The sequence below is a fragment of the Podarcis muralis genome, chromosome 2, assembly GCF_964188315.1.
Source record: "Podarcis muralis chromosome 2, rPodMur119.hap1.1, whole genome shotgun sequence".
NCBI lineage: Eukaryota > Metazoa > Chordata > Lepidosauria > Squamata > Lacertidae > Podarcis > Podarcis muralis.
Genome location: NC_135656.1, coordinates 111,143,023 through 111,160,324, shown reverse-complemented (window position 1 = coordinate 111,160,324; position 17,302 = coordinate 111,143,023). Strand labels below are relative to the sequence as shown.

General features: G+C 45.6%; 1 protein-coding gene across 1 annotated transcript; it reads right to left on the bottom strand.

The window, feature by feature from the left end:
* Nucleotides 1-326: 326 nt before the first annotated feature.
* LOC114592045 (zinc finger protein RFP-like) lies at nucleotides 327-16,396 on the bottom strand. Its single transcript, XM_077921854.1, has 10 exons — nucleotides 15,962-16,396; nucleotides 14,228-14,323; nucleotides 13,406-13,636; nucleotides 12,147-12,169; nucleotides 10,651-10,778; nucleotides 9,341-9,367; nucleotides 8,175-8,264; nucleotides 5,782-5,886; nucleotides 4,255-4,359; nucleotides 327-1,252 (listed from the first exon to the last, which is right to left on the bottom strand). The coding sequence occupies exons 1-10, from the start codon at nucleotides 16,379-16,381 to the stop codon at nucleotides 723-725; spliced, it is 1,755 nt and encodes a 584-aa protein (XP_077777980.1). The 5' UTR covers nucleotides 16,382-16,396; the 3' UTR covers nucleotides 327-722.
* Nucleotides 16,397-17,302: the final 906 nt, after the last annotated feature.

The window sequence follows — 17,302 nt, the reverse complement described above, 5'->3', positions numbered from 1 at the left end:
ATAGCTTTGTGTGTGTGAAAAACGTTGTGTGGGGGGGGGATGGTGGATCAAGTCAAAAGACCATCTGGCCCAATATTGCATTCTCACACTGGCCAACCATGTTCTGGAAGCCCAGGGTTCAAAAGCACTCTTTGTTCCCGCCATCTGGTATTCAGACTAACAGGCAGGGAAAATACATAGCCATTCATACCCTAATTCTCCATGAATTCTGTTCTCTGCTTAGGAGGGCAGACATTTTCTCTTTAGGTTGCTACTGTAGGCTCAGATTTTCACCTCAGTAGGTGGAACATAGTCAGGGATAAGGACCACAAAATAAACACTGCAACTGAAAACAAGGAGATGGTTTATTGATGCAAAACGCTCAGTACAGTACAGAATTGATATTGTAGACCAGCGGGTGCCCACTTATTTTGGACGAGGGCACATTTCAAGTTTTGAGGGAGTGCTGTCGGTACCAGTAACAAAATGGCTGCCACAGGACCATAACAAAACATGGCTGCCATAATATAATATGAGAGGGAATACAGTCGTGATGAAGCTTTTCCCTTAACTGTATTTTCATATTAGAAGAGGCTTAGCCTGTTGGATTTCTGCCTGCCAGACCATTGTTAAAAGCACTGTTTTTCCCACATGCCAATCTCATGCAGCTGCACGGGAAGTGCAAAAACAACTCCTCTTTTTCGGGGCATTGGGGGTGATTGGGGAGGAGGCTGTGAGGAGATTCAGCAGCTCAGTTCAGCTCCTTGCCCGACCAAGAAAAAGGGCCGGATTTCCTCCCCAAAGAAGGACGCTTCCGGGAAAGTGAAGATCAAGACATCTCCTTCAACATCAAAAAATCCCACAGAACCCTTTTCGTAGTCCAGGGTCACCCGGATCTTCCTGAGCTCGTGATTCAACACCAAAGGGGTCCGCTCAGGGGCAGTAAAAGCCCAAAGTCCATACAATGAGCCAACCATGGCTTTTCCGACAGCCCAGATTCCTACACTGGGTTGAAGCCTGACCTGTCCCTTCCTTGGGGTGGACTCGCGTGCCACCCCCACGGCCCACGTGGCATTTTTCTCTCCCCCAACTTCCACCTCCCACCATTTTCTTACTGCACGGAATCTCTCGCTACCCAGCACGTAGGTCTTCGGATCAAATCTCTTTCGGCTGTCGGGCAGATTTTGCCTTTCCCCTCCACACCTCACACTCTTCCCATCTTCAGAGAGAATGAGGTAGTGATTTGCTGTTTCTGGATCCAAAACTATATTCACTGTAAGAGAGAGAGATTCACACACAGAGAAAGAGGGAGCCGGGTCAGTGTTTGAATTATAGGGCAAGGTGCATGTGTCTTTTTGAATACCCTATAGTTTTTTTTATATGCCTGTTGTCTTTGTCCATGGAGTTTTCTTGGCAGGGATACTGGAGTGGCTTGCCGGTTCCTGCTCCAGGTTTTTTTGCTGGAGGAGATTCTTGAGAGTCCCATGGACTGCAAGAAGATCAAACCTCTCCATTCTGAAGGAAATCAGCCCTGAGTGCTCACTGGAAGGACAGATCCTGAAGCTGAGGCTCCAATACTTTGGCCACCTCATGAGAAGAGAAGACTCCCTGGAAAAGACCCTGATGTTGGGAAAGATGGAGGGCACAAGGGGAAGGGGACGACAGAGGACGAGATGGTTGGACAGTGTTGTCAAAGCTACCAACATGAGTTTGACCAAACTGTGGGAGGCAGTGGAAGACAGGAGTGCCTGGCGTGCTCTGGTCAATGGGGTCACGAAGAGTCAGACACGACTAAATGACTAAACAACAACAATAGTTTTTTTGTGTTTAGGAAGCTACTGAGGGGGTTATAGGCTGGCTACAGTTTGGAGGGGTGGGTGGGAGTCAGGGCTAGGAAATGGCAAATTACCAATTTTTGGTTTATGTTTTCTACTCCTGAATTCAGTTCTCCACATTTTCACATTGCTTTGCAAATTATTTTCTTTTTTTAAGTACTCATGAAAATCCATCTATGTTGCTAGCTAACGCTAACACTTTTTTTTTTTTTGCATGTTTGTACACATTACATCCTTGGAGAACTGCGCTGCAAAATTTGGAGGAGTGCAAATTTCGAAGGGATTTATTTTTAAAGCACTCATGAAAATCCATCCGCGTTGCTAGTGCGAATTTCTCCTAACACATTTTTTTGTATGTTTGTACACGTTGCATTCTTGGAGAACCGTGCTGCAAAATTTGGAGGAGGCTGACATCGCAATTTGCATATACTTTCAGGAAGTGTGAATTAGGTATGATTCACCTTTCAGTGTGAATTGACCTGAATTTCTCCCCATCCTTAGTCAGAGTGGAGCTTATGGATTTCGTTAAGGTGGTGAGGCTCAGAGGGCAGTGACTTGCCCAAGGAACGAAGCTGGAGACTGCATTCCTACACTTGCTAGCTTGGAAATGAATCCTTCCGAACTCCATAGAACCTATGTCTGGGCAGACCCAGGTGGGATTGTCCTGTGTATCTCCATCTGCTGGTGGAAGGGGTGAACAGCCTCTGGAGCTGTGAAGAAGGAAGGAAGGAAGGAAGGAAGGAAGGAAGGAAGGAAGGAAGGGAGGGAGGAAGGGAGGAAGGAGGACCAGAGGGAAGAGGCATGAGAAGAAAAAGGAGCAGGAGAGAGTTTAATTCTTTTTTTTTTTAAGTACTCATGAAAATCCATCTGTGTTGCTAGTGCGAATTTCTCCTAACACTTTTTTTTTTTGCATGTTCGTACACCTAGGGACGCGGGCGGCGCTGTGGTCTAAACCACTGAGCCTCTTGAGCCTCCCTATCAGAAGCTCAGCGGTTTGAATTCCTACGACGCGGTGAGCTCCCATTGCCTGGTCTCAGCTCCTGCCAACCTAGCAGTTTGAAAGCATGCCCCAAAGTGCAAGTAGATAAATAGGTACAGCTCTGGCAGGAAGTTAAACAGCGCTTCTGTGCGCTTCTGTACTCTGGTTTTGGTGTTACATTGCACCAGAAGCAGCCTAGTCATGCTGGCCACATGACCTGGAAAAAACCTGTCCCTCGGCCTGTAAAGTGAGATGAATGCCGCAACCCAGAGTTGTTTGCGACTGGACTTAACTGTCAGGGGTCCTTTACCTTTTTTTACACATTGCATCCTTGGAGAACTGTGCTGCAAAATTCGGAGGACTGCTAATTTCGAAGGAGGCTGACATCACAATTTGCATATACTTTCAGGCTCAGAGGGCAATGACTTGCCCAAGGATCTAAGTTGGAGACTGCATTCCTACACTTGCTAGCTTGGAAATGAATCCTTCTGAACTCCACAGAACCTATGTCTGGGCAGACCCAGGTGGGATTGCTCTGTGTATCTCCATCTGCTGGTGGGAGGGGTGAACAGCCTCTGGAGCTGTGAAGAAGGAAGGAAGGAAGGAAGGAAGGAAGGAAGGAAGGAAGGAAGGAGGGAGGGAGGGAGGGAGGGAGGGAGGGAAGAGAAGAAAAAGGAGCAGGAGAGAGTTTAAAAAAGAGGGAGGGAATGGCTCAACCTCCCTTATGCTCTCTGATGGGTTTTTATTAGGTAAGTGTGGGAATATATTAACTATATTTTATCCCTCCACAGACACATGTGTGTGAGTTAACAAACAAAAGAATCAGCTTATTGTCTGCTTATAAAGGGTGGGGCTGAGCAGAGTTTAAATCCCAATTTAGGCAGTTTAATTCAAATCATAGGAATTAGCCGTTAGGGTGATCTCCTCCTTTGCTTCCCCTGTTTATAAAAAAGAACAAAAAAACAACAACAAAAAACAGGCCACAGACTGAAAAGTAAGTTTAAAACATATAATCATCCTTAGCAGCAACAGCATTAAAGATAATACTTGTATTTTTAAAAAACAAACAGCTTCAGGCATTAAAGATAATACTTGTATTTACAAAAACAACAACAACAAAAAAAAACAGCTTCAGGCATGCACCAGAATTTGGAGCAAGTGGAGGCATGTCTGCGTCCATTCTTGGTCGGAGGAAGAGAGAGAGAGAGAAGGAACAGGAAATATTTATTGGCTTCTTCCCCCTCAGGAGAGAAGGGGAAATGACACCACCCACTGCCCTCTCTACCAATTACATTTCTATGGTCTGTGGCCTATCAGCAAGACAGCTCTATGGTCTTAACTCCTTCACATGCTAATTAGTAAGTATGTGCATTATTACTGTAGATTTGACTGCAAAATCTCCCGCACACATTCTCTCTCACACACAAATAGGGGGGGGGGGAATGTCTCCAAGCAGCGTACCTGATTCTATCTTCCCAAGTCTTCCCGAGTTGCTCTTCTCCCTCATGATGCACATTTCACCTTGTTGTATGCTCTCTGGTGTTGAGGAGGGCATGACAGAGCCAACTGCAGCAGCAAGGAACATGATTAGTTGGGTACATCTTTAAGAAATGGCCAAGTAAGACACATAACAGTTGACTGAGGGAAATGATCAGGGATCAACCAAAGCAACACTGATGTTCCTCCCAGGAGGTCCTGCCTAAGAGAATTTTACGTTGAAAACAGCAAAGTGTTGTTAAAGGCAAGGTGTGAGGAGGCAAGGCACAACGCGGGAAATTCAAGGAAGTGACCAAGATGTGGACTGCATGCCCATCAGGAAAGGACCTTGGAAATTGCCACAAGCAAAGTACAGGTGTCCTCCTTTTACAAGTTTTCTTGCGCTTAAAGGACTGCACCCAAGAGAGAGAGAGAGAGAGAGAGAGAGAGAGAGAGAGAGGGACTTTGTATTGAAGCCTTGTAAAGAACCTTTTAATGAGGGTGAAAGAGGAGAGCGCAAAATATGGTCTGAAGCTCAACATCAAAAAAACGAAGATCATGGCCACTGGTCCCATCACCTCCTGGCAAATAGAAGGGGAAGACATGGAGGCAGTGAGAGATTTTACTTTCTTGGGCTCCATGATCATTGCAGATGGTGACAGCAGCCACGAAATTAAAAGACGCCTGCTTCTTGGGAGAAAAGCGATGATAAACCTAGACAGCATCTTAAAAAGCAGAGACATCACCTTGCCAACAAAGGTCTGTATAGTTAAAGCTATGGTTTTCCCTGTAGTGTTGTACGGAAGTAAGAGCTGGACCATAAAGAAGGCTGATCGCCAAAGAATTGATGCTTTTGAATTATGGTGCTGGAGGAGACTCTTGAGAGTCCCATGGACTACAAGAAGATCAAACCTATCCATTCTGAAGGAAATCAGCCCTGAGTGCTCACTGGAAGGACAGATCCTGAAGCTGAGGCTCCAATACCTTGGCCACCTCACGAGAAGAGAAGACTCCCTGGAAAAGACCCTGATGTTGGGAAAGATGGAGGGCACAAGGAGAAGGGGACGACAGAGGACGAGATGGTTGGACAGTGTTCTCGAAGCTACAAACATGAGTTTCACCAAACTGCAGGAGGCAGTGGAAGACAGGAGTGCTGGCGTGCTCTGGTCCATGGGGTCACAAAGATTCGGACACGACTGAACAACAAAATGACTAAACAACCACCACAACAAACCACATTCTACTCTGGAGATCTTACGTCTGAGCAGGCCCAGATAGGGTTGAACCACATACCCCACATATCTGTTGATGGGAGGGGGGAAGAGCCCTTGGGCTGGGAAGGGGAAAAGGAAGGAAGACCAGAGGGAAGAGGGAAATGAAAGTCGGGGAAACAGAGGGACAGGACGGAAGGTTTCTTAGAAAGAAAGAAAATGGGTGGGCGAAAGCAAAGAAATATTCCCCCCTTTATTTGTCTCACAAACACAAAAAATCAAAAGTCACAAAGCAACATACCTGATGACACTCTCCGGAGTGCTCCCAAGCTGCTCCCCTGCCTCCCTGTCCTGGCGTCCCCTTCCCTCATGCTTGCTGACCTCAAGGAGGGCTGGAAGGAATCACCTGCAGCAGCAGCAGCAGCAGCAAGCAACATAACTGGTTGGGGGCATCCTTAAGAAATGCTCAACTAAGACGCAAACAGTTCTGCTCTGGTTGGTTTAGGGACGCGATCGGGGACCAACTGAAGCAATACTGGGGAAAATAGTTCAGGGTTCTTCCCACTGAATTTTGCCCTGACAACAGCCAAGTGTTGTCGGGTGTTGTGAAGGGTTGGGGGTGGGTAGTGGGAGGAAAGGCACAGGGCAGGAAGTGGCCACATGTGCAGGGCACATGTGGCCACAGGGCACAGGGCACAGGGCACAGGGCAGGAAGTGACCACATGTGCAGCTGTGGGAGACCTCAGAAGCTGCTATGGGGAAGGACAGGTGTCCTACAAGCAGGGGCGTACAAAGTGGGGGGCGGAGGGGGCCGGCCTGTTAGGATTCTTGCTCTGTGTTTGCAGTCATGAGATTGTTGTCTATCACACGGCGGCGTATGTTTTCACTCCACAGAGTGGGAAGTGATGGAGACAGGGTGTTTATATTACTGTATTCCGTGGAGTGGGACTACTGTCCTTTGTTCTTTCTCTCTTTGCTGTCTGATGAGAAAGAGGAAGGAGCTCCTTCAGAATGCTCCGAGTGTATTATATGTAAATAAACGTAGATTAGCCAAAATGCTGAGCTACTGAGTTCTGTTACGCGAACTGCAAATACTCTGCAGGATTGTGTCTGTGCTGATGCCTCTTGGTATCAGTAGCTGTGATGTTCAGGCTGGAGAAAGCTTTCGAAGCTCCTGAACAACTGACCAGGAGGGAGAGAACATGCCAGTCAGGCATGTGTCCCTACCAGGGTCCTACAGGAGCGTAGGACGATTCTAAGAGGGCCGCCCCGGGTGTCACTCTGGGTGTGTGTGTGACAAGATGACCCCTGCCTCCCTCCAGCTGTAGAGCGGCCGAGGGCATGCATAGTCAGTATGGGCGCTGCTCGCACAGCGTCAGTACGAGTTGCCGCTCTCTCACGCCATCCATACGGGTGTCTGTATGGGATGCCGTACGTGCACCACCGGACGCTTCGCCCCACCCCTCGGCGTCCCGCCCCGGGTGCCAGAGGGGGTTCCTCCACCACTGCCTACAAGTGGTGGGGTGGGCAGGAGAAAAGGAGCATGAGCACTGGCTCTGATGCCTCTGATGCCAGGTATGACTCAAGGCTTCATACCAGCGCAAGCACCAACTCTATGGGAATGAGGACACCTCAGCTCCCCATCTGTGGGGATGGGGCTGACCCTCCCAGTCTTGAGAGGCTGGGCCACGGCGGCAGCCCTGATGGGCTTCCCTGTGGTGTTGGCAGGCCCCACCAGGCCTCCCCAAAATGGCGGAGGGCCCCACCGGGCCTCCTCTTGACTTACGTGACATCACACATGTGTGTTGCACTTCTGACATCATGAGCATGCAACGAGGCACCCCCTCCCCCATGTTGGGCAGACCTTGGTGCCTCTGCTTACCAGCAACCTGCAAATATATTTTTCTAGCATTTTCCTTCTACCGTATTTTCCGCTCTATAGGACGCACCCGACCATAGGACGCACCTTGTTTTAGAGGGGGAGAACAACAACAAAAAAATTCTCCCCCTCTCTGCGCAGCGCCCCTTTAGCGAAGCGGCAGGAGAAATGGAGCCCCTTCCATTTCTCCTCCTGCTTCGCTGAAGGGGCGCTGCGCAGCTCTCTCTCTCTCCCACATTCCCGCTGCACTCCGGAGGCTTCAGGCAGCTATCCCTGAAGCCTGGAGAGTGAGAGGGGTCGGTGCGCGCCGACCCCCCTCGCTCTCCAGGCTTCAGCGAAAGCAACGCGAAGCCTCTGGAGCGCGGAGGGAGCGCTCCCTCTGTGCTTTGGAGGCTTTGCGTTGCTATCGCTGAAGCCAAGGACCTGCATTCGCTCCATAGGACACACACACACTTCCACTTAATTTTTGGAGGGGAAAAAGTGTGTCCTATAGAGCGAAAAACAGTGGCGTAGCGTGGGTTGTCAGCACCCAGGGCAAGGTAAGTAATTTGCGCCCCCTAGCCCGTGGATTTGCACCCCCTAGCCCGTGGATTTGCGCCCCCTAACCCCCAGATGTTGCGCCCGGTGCGGTCGGCCCCCCCTGCATCCCCCACGCTACGCCACTGGCGAAAAATACGGTATATCCAACCCACAGACACATATATGTCCCCTCACTAAGTCTCTCTCTCTCTCTCTCTCTCTCTCTCTCTCTCTCTCTCTCTCTCTCTCTCATTTACACACAAAACCCCCTATAAGTAAGTAACAAAGCAATGTACCTGATGATACCCTCTGGAGTTTTCTTAAGCAACTTCTCTCTTCATCTTGTTGCACGCTCTCTGTCCTTGAGGAGAGTAGCAACGAGTCAGCTGCAACAAGAAGAAATTTGATTGCTTGTGAGGTGCCCTTAATAAATGCTCAACTAAAGGCTTGTCAACACTTCCATTTGTCCCATGCCTAGAAAGGATACATCTGGGTGATTTTGTGCTTGCCCTGTGCTTCCTAGGCATGGCTCTGAGCGGTTTTGACTTTGCCTCCCCACTTTCTCAGGGAAAACCTGCTCTTTGGTGATAAATTGGAACAAACGACAATCTGAAAATGAGAGAATGTGGGCCTTAGCTCTGAAGACTGCTGGGGCACAGTCATAGAATCATAGAATCATAGAGTTGGAAGAGACCACAAGGGCCATCGAGTCCAACCCCCTGCCAAGCAGGAAACACCATCAGAGCACTCCTGACATATGGTTGTCAAGCCTCTGCGTAAAGACCTCCAAAGAAGGAGACTCCACCACACTCCTTGGCAGCAAATTCCACTGTCGAACAGCTCTTACTGTCAGGAAGTTCTTCCTAATGTTTAGGTGGAATCTTCTTTCTTGTAGTTTGGATCCATTGCTCCGTGTCCGCTTCTCTGGAGCAGCAGAAAACAACCTTTCTCCCTCCTCTATGTGACATCCTTTTATATATTTGAACATGGCTATCATATCACCCCTTAACCTCCTCTTCTCCAGGCTAAACATGCCCAGCTCCCTTAGCCATTCCTCATAAGGCATCGTTTCCAGGCCTTTGACCATTTTGGTTGCCCTCCTCTGGACACATTCCAGTTTGTCAGTGTCCTTCTTGAACTGTGGTGCCCAGAACTGGACACAGTACTCCAGGTGAGGTCTGACCAGAGCAGAATACAGTGGCACTATTACTTCCCTTGATCTAGATGTCACTGCCCTACAAGTTGTTAATAACATGAGATGCAGAAGAGGCTCTTTAACTTTTTTTCAAGAAGAATCCTTGATATTGAAGAGAATTTCAATAAGGGCTATGCAGAATGCACCAATATTTGCTTGCTTGTCAGATGTGAACCCTTGCCATTAGCACAAATAACCCTTCTTGTTCTTACCCAAGCACCCCCTCCCTTCAAAATCCTCCCATCTCATTCAATCCCAGAATATTACCCTTATTCTGTACTTCTTCCAGGGACTCTGTTATGAAGAAGAGGGAGAAATTTATTTATTTTATTTATTTAAATCATTTCTATTGTTTTTTCCATGTATACCACTTCTAACAATATATCTTTAACAATTTTTCTTATTTTGACCCTCCTCCCCTGGACTTCCCTCATACTCCCGTTTTGTTTTATTTCCATATTGTTCACCCTGCGTATTGTTTTCCCCAAATTTTCTCAATACATATAGTCTTATTTTTCATTGTATAGAGTTGTGAGTGTTTACTCAAACCCTGCCAATGAGTCCATTTCTTTATGTTGCCTCCTCATATATGTTGTAAATGGTTCCCATTCTCTTTTAAAGTTAAGAGGGAGAAATTTAAAACCAGACCCTGATGCACTGAGCAGATATGTCAAACTAAATTTTCCTGCTTTGATTGGGACATAACTTCTTTGGTTTTCCTTGTGGTAGGGTTGCCATATTTCAAAAAGTGAAAGTCTGGACACAAAAGTTATTGACCTTTTTGAAGAAAATGGTTGAACTTTTCCTTTTTTTGAGCTATTTTAATAACAATTTGCCAAAATGTACATTTTCAACATGAATTGCCATTTCAGTGATTGCTGCCTGAAGACTGTTTCCGACGGCTGAATCCCAGCAAGCCATAGAGAGAATCAGAGCACGATGCTTGATTCCTGTTTTGAATCCAAGGCTGTGGCTATGGGAAAATAAGATTGTCTTGGGGTGTCTGTGCTGTGAACCGCTCAATTGTAGGCTCAGATTGTATATACAGTGGTACCTTGGGTTACATACGCTTCAGGTTACAGATGCTTCAGGTTACAGACTCCACTAACCCAGAAATAGTACCTCGGGTTAAGAACTTTGCTTCAGGATGAGAACAGAAATCGTGCTCTGGCAGTGCGGCAGCACTGGGAGGCCCCATTAGCTAAAGCGGTACCTCAGGTTAAGAACAGTTTCAGGTTAAGAACAGACCTCCAGAACGTATTAAGTACTTAACCCAAGGTACCACTGTATGTGTAAATAAACCATATATCCTAAAGACACCACAGTCTTTGCTGTGCCTCATTTGCCAATAGGAAACTCAAACCTGGGGGAAGCAGCCTGGGACCCCTGGAATATTCACCGTTTGGAAATTGGCATGGCATGCAACTATATTGATATCTATCTATCTATCTATCTATCTATCTATCTATCTATCTATCATCTATCTATCAATCTATCTATCTATCTATCTATCATCTATCTATCTATCTGTCATCATCTATCCCACATCTATAAAACCACACAATAATGTTTGTTACCTTTGAATTTCTTGGTCGTCTTCTCCAAAAAAGGATGCATTTTAGAGAATTTATCTATTTGCTCTTTTAATCCAGGAGGAAAAACTATTGCATTCATGGTTTTATTTTTATTTTCATTTTCATTACACCTAGGAAGAAGCAAGTGAGGTTTATTGTGCTCCATCAGGTCATTCTCAAGTCAATCTTAATTCAGTCATCAGAATGAAGGAGAAAAGTGGAAACAGCAGGAAGATACCAAGGGCTCGTCCATGATAGGTTTGTCTTTCATTCCCTCTGGTTTTCCCAAGAAAGTCCCCACTGAATCAGAACCAAGGTCAGTTGGGTTTTCTGTGGATTGACAGCTGAATAGAAGCAAACATTTATTGGGTTTTCTGCAGATTTATGTTTCTTCCAATTCTGTGATAAGCAGCAGGTTTTCCCAGGAAAAGCGGCGGGACAAAATAAAAGCCTCTGAGACCTTTGCTTAGAAATCACAGGAAAGGCAGAAGTGTGGATGAGCCCTGTGATAGCAACTAATGGTATTGTCTGCCCTGGGACCATTACAAAGACCTATTACAAACTAGAAAATGATGTATAAGGGGGTGGAGAGTATAAAGTGTAAATTTACATAAACATTTTTTATATAACATTTACATATAAATGATCAATCCGTAATCTATTTTACCTCTCTTTTATTTTTTTAAAAACCAAACTTTACAGTTAAGATGCAGAAATATTTTCAAACTATCTGTCTGAAATTTTGACACACACATTGCATACCATACCATGTTAAAAGTTACAGCTGGGTCAGAAACACCTGGTTAACTAAGTTGTGATTTGTCGTTGCTTCTTCCTGATCAGAACAGGGTATAAATTGGCCCAATTTGGTAGAGGATCCAGCTGAATCTGGAGCACAACCTTAATGAATATTTTCTCCAACAAATTATGTTTGCACACAAGTAACTAATAAGAGCCTCTCTTTACCCTGGCCTTTGTCATCTAGGAGATGTATTCTAGGACCCACCCTGTTTTCTTGGATTGTAATTTGTTTTAACTATTTTTAATATTGTATTTTAATTCACAAGCTGCCCTGGAACCTGACAGTGGAGAGCAAGTAAGAAATCTAATAATCCACCACCACCACCAACAACTCTGCTATGATATGAAGTATACAGTAGATGAAGAAATATCATCACTTCTTTCTAAAATATGCATTTTATATGCACCCCTCCAAAAAAAATCCTATCCATTTTTGTATGCTGGTCTATGCATCCCCCAATGTGCTTTTTGTAAATTTCACCACACGAGATACACAGTTTTGGATAAAAAATGCATCACAACATTTGTAAAAGTGTGCAATCAGATTGGTAACTGTTTTCTGATCTGCTTATTGGTCTGTAAACTGTGAAGTAGATTGGTTCACATAAAAGTATAGCCCAAATCAAATTATCCCTTACCTCTGAGCAAGGAAATTAATATTATTCATTTTCATACGTATTCATAACAAACCCACATACCTTTCCAGGATGCTTCTCATATTCTAGATGGAAGAGACAGAACGAGAGAAATTCAGTCCCTTGCACCAGTTCCCTCCAGCAGTTTATTACTTTCCCCTTTTCTTTATATATCAACCAAATGCTGAAGTGCACATGCCTACTGTAAATACTTCTACAGTGGTACCTCTGGTTACGTACTTAATTTGTTCCAGAGGTCCGTTCTTAACCTGAAACTGTTCTTAACCTGAAGCACCACTTTAGCTAATGGGGCCTCCTCCTGCTGCCACGCGATTTCTGTTCTCATCCTGAAGCAAAGTTCTTAACCCGAGGTACTATTTCTGGGTTAGCAGAGTCTGTAACCTGAAGTGTATGTAACCCGAGGTACCACTGTATAGACTTCTATAGACCAATGAACAGCCCTTCCTCAAAGGACAACCTGGACTGTTTCATTGCACCATCGCTCACCTGCAAGAATTCAGTCACTGGCGGCTTCTGTTTCTCCTCCAGCTGCTTGATTAAAAAACTGCAAAAGCCCAGACATTTGTTTCTAAATTTGAAAACCCCCCTGGATGGGCATGTAGGCCCCCCAAAAGAGGGCATGTCCATGATTTCCAGGAAACATGGCAATCCTAGCTTGAGACTGAGAGGGGAGCTCTCTGCCCCAGAACACCCCCCGGTTATGCTTCTTCCTGAAATGCAGACAGATGGCACACCTGGGATCTTCTGCCAACTGCAAGTGATCCCAGGCTATGCTCTGCTGGTGGCTCCCACCACTGGTGCCACCAGCCTGAGAGCAGATGTCAACTTGCTACCGCTCATGATGTATACTGTTTATACACAACAGCGCGGGTATGTTAGAACTGGGTAGAGGGAGAACTCAACTGGCCAGTGTTGCTGGTGCCATTGCCAGTGCTAGCACAAAAACTCCCTGGATCCATTGTAATTTGGCAGGCTTCATCCATACTGCAGGAGCAGCTTTGCCTACAAATTTCATCCACTTCTATCAAATGGGAGGATGGGGAGTAAGAGATGTTTTAAAATTACCAAGTATTGAAGCTGGGGAAGGAAGGAGACCAGGACGCGGAAGCAGAACAGGGAAGCCTTCAGATTGGTCAACCTGAATCACGACTAGTTTGTTGAAGCTCCAAATCACAGTTTTGAACAAAATGTGTGGCCAGTGATATCCCTACTATGAATACTTTTATAAACCAACAGACAGAGTGATTGAGGGTACAACCCTTCCCTGAAGGACAACCTGGACTATTTTGTCGTACTCTTACCTGCAAGAATTCAGTTGCTGGCTGTTTCTGCTTCTCCTCCAGCTCCTTAATAAGGTCGTCAATAGAGGACATTTCCTCAGAGAGTTTTGCAATATGTTTGTCCTCCCAGGATTTAATCTCATCGTCCAGTTCCTTCAGTTGAGCCAGCAGGAGGCACTCTTGTTCTTCCAGAAACTGGTGTGACTGCTGAAAATCAGCCATGATTTTCTGCCTCTCCATGTCTGTCTGCTTCTGCAAGGAGAGAGTCATGGCCAGACAAAGACATTGAGATATCCCCTTGATTCCATGTGCGCAAGCAGGGAAGTTGATGTTTACTTCAGAAGTTCAGTCACAGCTGAGGGAGGCAGGCAGGCTGGCTTAGCAGGACACGGCCTCTTTGCTTGGCTCAGTCCTCAGTATTTTCCTGCTGCTCACCTATTACTGATCTATTAGCTCCTGCTGCTGCTCTCTATTTGCTGGCATCTTCAGCCTGCCTTGGCCACCTCACTCTGCCTAATAGTAGGGCCGTGAGGAAGTGACGAGAAGGAGGAAGACTGGCTTTGTGGGGTTCATTCTTAAAGGATTAATGCTGGCATGGCTGGACATTTTTGGAGTCAAGGACTACATTCGCCCCTAGACAGCCCTACCAGTTTTAGCCTGTCCTGCTCTTCAAGGTCTGAAGCAGAGACCTTTCCCAACTCTACAACCCATTATCCATTTAATTGATAATGCCAATGATCAGACCTGGGACGCTGAGCAAGTGAAGCATAGGCTTCACCACAGAATTAAGGCCTCACTCTGTCAATATAACAATCCTGGAGAGGCAAGAAGGTTTGTACCTACCAGCAGATTCTGGCTTTCGGTCTCCCCATTCAGTTTAGAAGACAGAATTTCTTCTCTCTGTTTGTTCAGGAACTCGAGATGATGCAGAATTTTACCCTGGGGTGGCCGAAAAGGCATTTGGGTTAGTTTTGGCAGCAGAGATATAAACTGTAACAGTCGTGTCTGTTCAGGAAACCAAGAACACGAAGGTTGAAAAGAGTCTACATGCAGCTTCTAGGAAACTTCCGTTCTCAATGTAGAATTAGAATTAGCGTTCACATATGCATATTTATATAGCTAATATTTAATATTCTGATTAAATATGGGGGGAAACAAGGGGACTCAAAATTATGGGGACACAGTATAAGAGATAAAATGTTTTCTCATACACCAGGTTTGCATAAAACAGAGTATCTGTATGGGATTTGGCTCCTGGGCCAAGTCAGTTCCCTCTCACATTTTCTGCACCAAACCATGCTGTTTTCTAAAATTAAACTGGGTACGAACCAAAGTTTGTGGCTGGTGCACAACCCTATTCAGAACTTGCTCTTTTTATCTTTTCTTTCTTTCTTTCTTTCTTTCTTTCTTTCTTTCTTTCTTTCTTTCTTTCTTTCTTTCTTTCTTTCTTTTTTAAAAAAAAGCTTGCAGTATTCACCATGAAGTGCCACACTTTTAACATTTGGGGTGGAAAGGTGCCTGTACAGCTGAGTACCCCCAGAAATGGTGGGCATAACATCTGTTTCCCAACATAAATTCTGGGACTAGAGAAAACGGGAAACTGCTGGGACCTGGGGAACATCAAATGCTTCCACAAGGCTGGCTCATACAGAGTCAGACCTCTGGTCTGCATTCTATACCAACAGAAAGTTGTTTTGGGGCAAAGGCTGTCCCCAGCCCTACATAATAATGCTAAGGAATGAACCTGGGACCTTCTTCAGTCAAAGCAGAAGCTCTACTGTTGAGCTATGGCCCTCAGATCAGCCTTCCAGCCTTCTCCTGCCCTGGTAGTTCTCTGGGCTCCTGGGGCAGGAAAAGGTGGGAGATGGTTGAAATGTGCATTTTTCAAGTTCCCTTGGAACTTCTTGCAGATATTCCTACTACTGAATGCTCAGTACAGTGGTACTTCGGTCTACAAACCTAATTCGTTCCGGAAGTCCATCTTAAACCAAAGCGTTCTTAAACTGAGGTGTGCTTTCCCTACTGAGGCTTCCCGCTGCTGGCGCCCTTCCACTGTTTGGCTTCCATTCGTCTTCCGAGGCAAAGTTCACTAGCTGGAACACCTACTTCCAGTTTTGTGGAGTTTGTTGTCCAAATAGTTCATTAACAGGACTGTTAATACACCGAGGTACCACTGTACAAGATAGGAGCTGCAGGCCTCACTATCTGGCCTCTCCCCAGGCTGCAACATTCGCCAGCTCCAGTTCACAGCCTCCTCAAGTCTTTTTTGCCTGGCCAGAATGTGTCCCTGAACTCCACTAATGCTTCCCGCTTACTTAGATGGCGAACAGAGATGGCAATGAGAGTGTTTGTAGGAACGAGCCTACTGCAAAAAGGTTAGATTTTCAAGTGTTGCTCTGTCCCCTTTTGCCTCAGGACCCAATAACCAGCAGCGTTTGGGACACAAACACTCACCCACACACCCCACCTGAATGTCGCCTAGAGAAAAATGCAGCCCTCAGGCTGAAATATTTCCCCCATCCCTAGGATAACTGAGCATCCCTTGGTAGCCTGGTCCCCAATCCTACAGCTCCGTACCTGATACTCCTCAAAGGCCTCCTCCTTCGGGATCACTTTGTGGTCCCTGTGCTCCTTGGATTTGTCACACACCACACAGATGGGGGCTTGGTCGTCTTCGCAGAAGAGCTTCAGGGGCTCCTGGTGTCTCTCACAAACCCTTCCCAGCGCTTCCGCCCCTTTTGCCATCTGAAGGCTGAATTTCTTGACTATTTCCACAATGCTCGCCAGTTGCTGGTTGGGCCTGACATTCCTTTGCTGACAAGGTTCCCTGCACTGGGGGCAAGAAGCATCTTGGTCCGATTTCCCCCAAACCTCGGTGATGCAGCTTTGGCAGAAAATGTGGCCGCAGTCTATGATCACCGGATCTGTGAAATACTCCAGGCAGATGAGGCATGTCGTTTCCTCGCAGAGGTTCTGGACTGGACCCTCGTCTGCCATTTCATCTGCCTGAAAAGGGAGTAAAAGGCTTAGTTTTATTTCTCTAGTTTCAAACCACAGGGTGGGCATTTCCCTCCCTCTGGGTGACTCATGGTTTTTGAAAAGCAGCAGCATGTACTGGAAGAAACTTACAGTGTGCAACTTTCACATCCTTTCCACGCATTCAAAGTGCATGGTGTCTGCCAAAGAAATTCGGCAATGGACGTTTACCCCAAAAAGCTACACTTCCCAGCACCTTTAAAAATAAATAAATCATTTTTCTGTTTCATTCATCTCAAATTCTTAACATTTACTATATATTTCTCCCTCCCTCCCCTCCCAGGTTTCCCTCAACTTCCGCTTCTGGTTTGTTTCTATTTTCACCCACTTTGCTATCTCCTAACAGAAAAAGTTATTAATAACATAACATCAAGCCTAAAAACATAAAAATAAAAGTAAATGCACCATCATATTTCACCATCTTCTAAACATTTTCTAATGCTAATAATGTACATCCTGCCATCAAGTCTAGTGACTTTCTTTGTTTCTGCAAATATAATATGCATGGTTCCCAATCTTTTTCAAAGTCTCTGTCGTCTTTTTTTCTTAGTCTATCTGTCAATTTTGCCTGTTCTGCATAGTTCATCAACTTCTCTTGCCATTGTTCTTTAGTTGGTGTTTCTCCAGTCTTCCAATTCAACATTCTTGCTGCCGTAGTGGCATACATAAATAAAGTCCTTGTTTCTTTTGGTATGTCTTGACCTAAAATACCTAACGAAAAGGCTTCTGGTTTTATTTTTTACAAAAGTTATTTTCAATATGTTCTTCAATTCATCGTATATCATTTCCCAGTAGGATTTTACCTTTTTACAAACATATGATAAAACGTACCTTCTGTTTAACATCTCCAACACTCTTTCTTTTCGTTTTTATACATTTTTG

Excerpts from the sequence above, each read along its gene's own strand:
- LOC114592045 (XM_077921854.1), bottom strand. The coding sequence starts at position 16,381 with ATGGCAGACGAGGGTCCAGTCCAGAACCTCTGCGAGGAAACGACATGC. Across the intron at positions 14,324-15,961 it reads AGGCCTTTGAGGAGTATCAG|GGTAAAATTCTGCATCATCT; the intron begins GTACGGAGCTGT and ends CGGCCACCCCAG. Across the intron at positions 1,253-4,254 it reads ACTTGGGAAGATAGAATCAG|TGAATATAGTTTTGGATCCA; the intron begins GTACGCTGCTTG and ends TCTCTCTTACAG.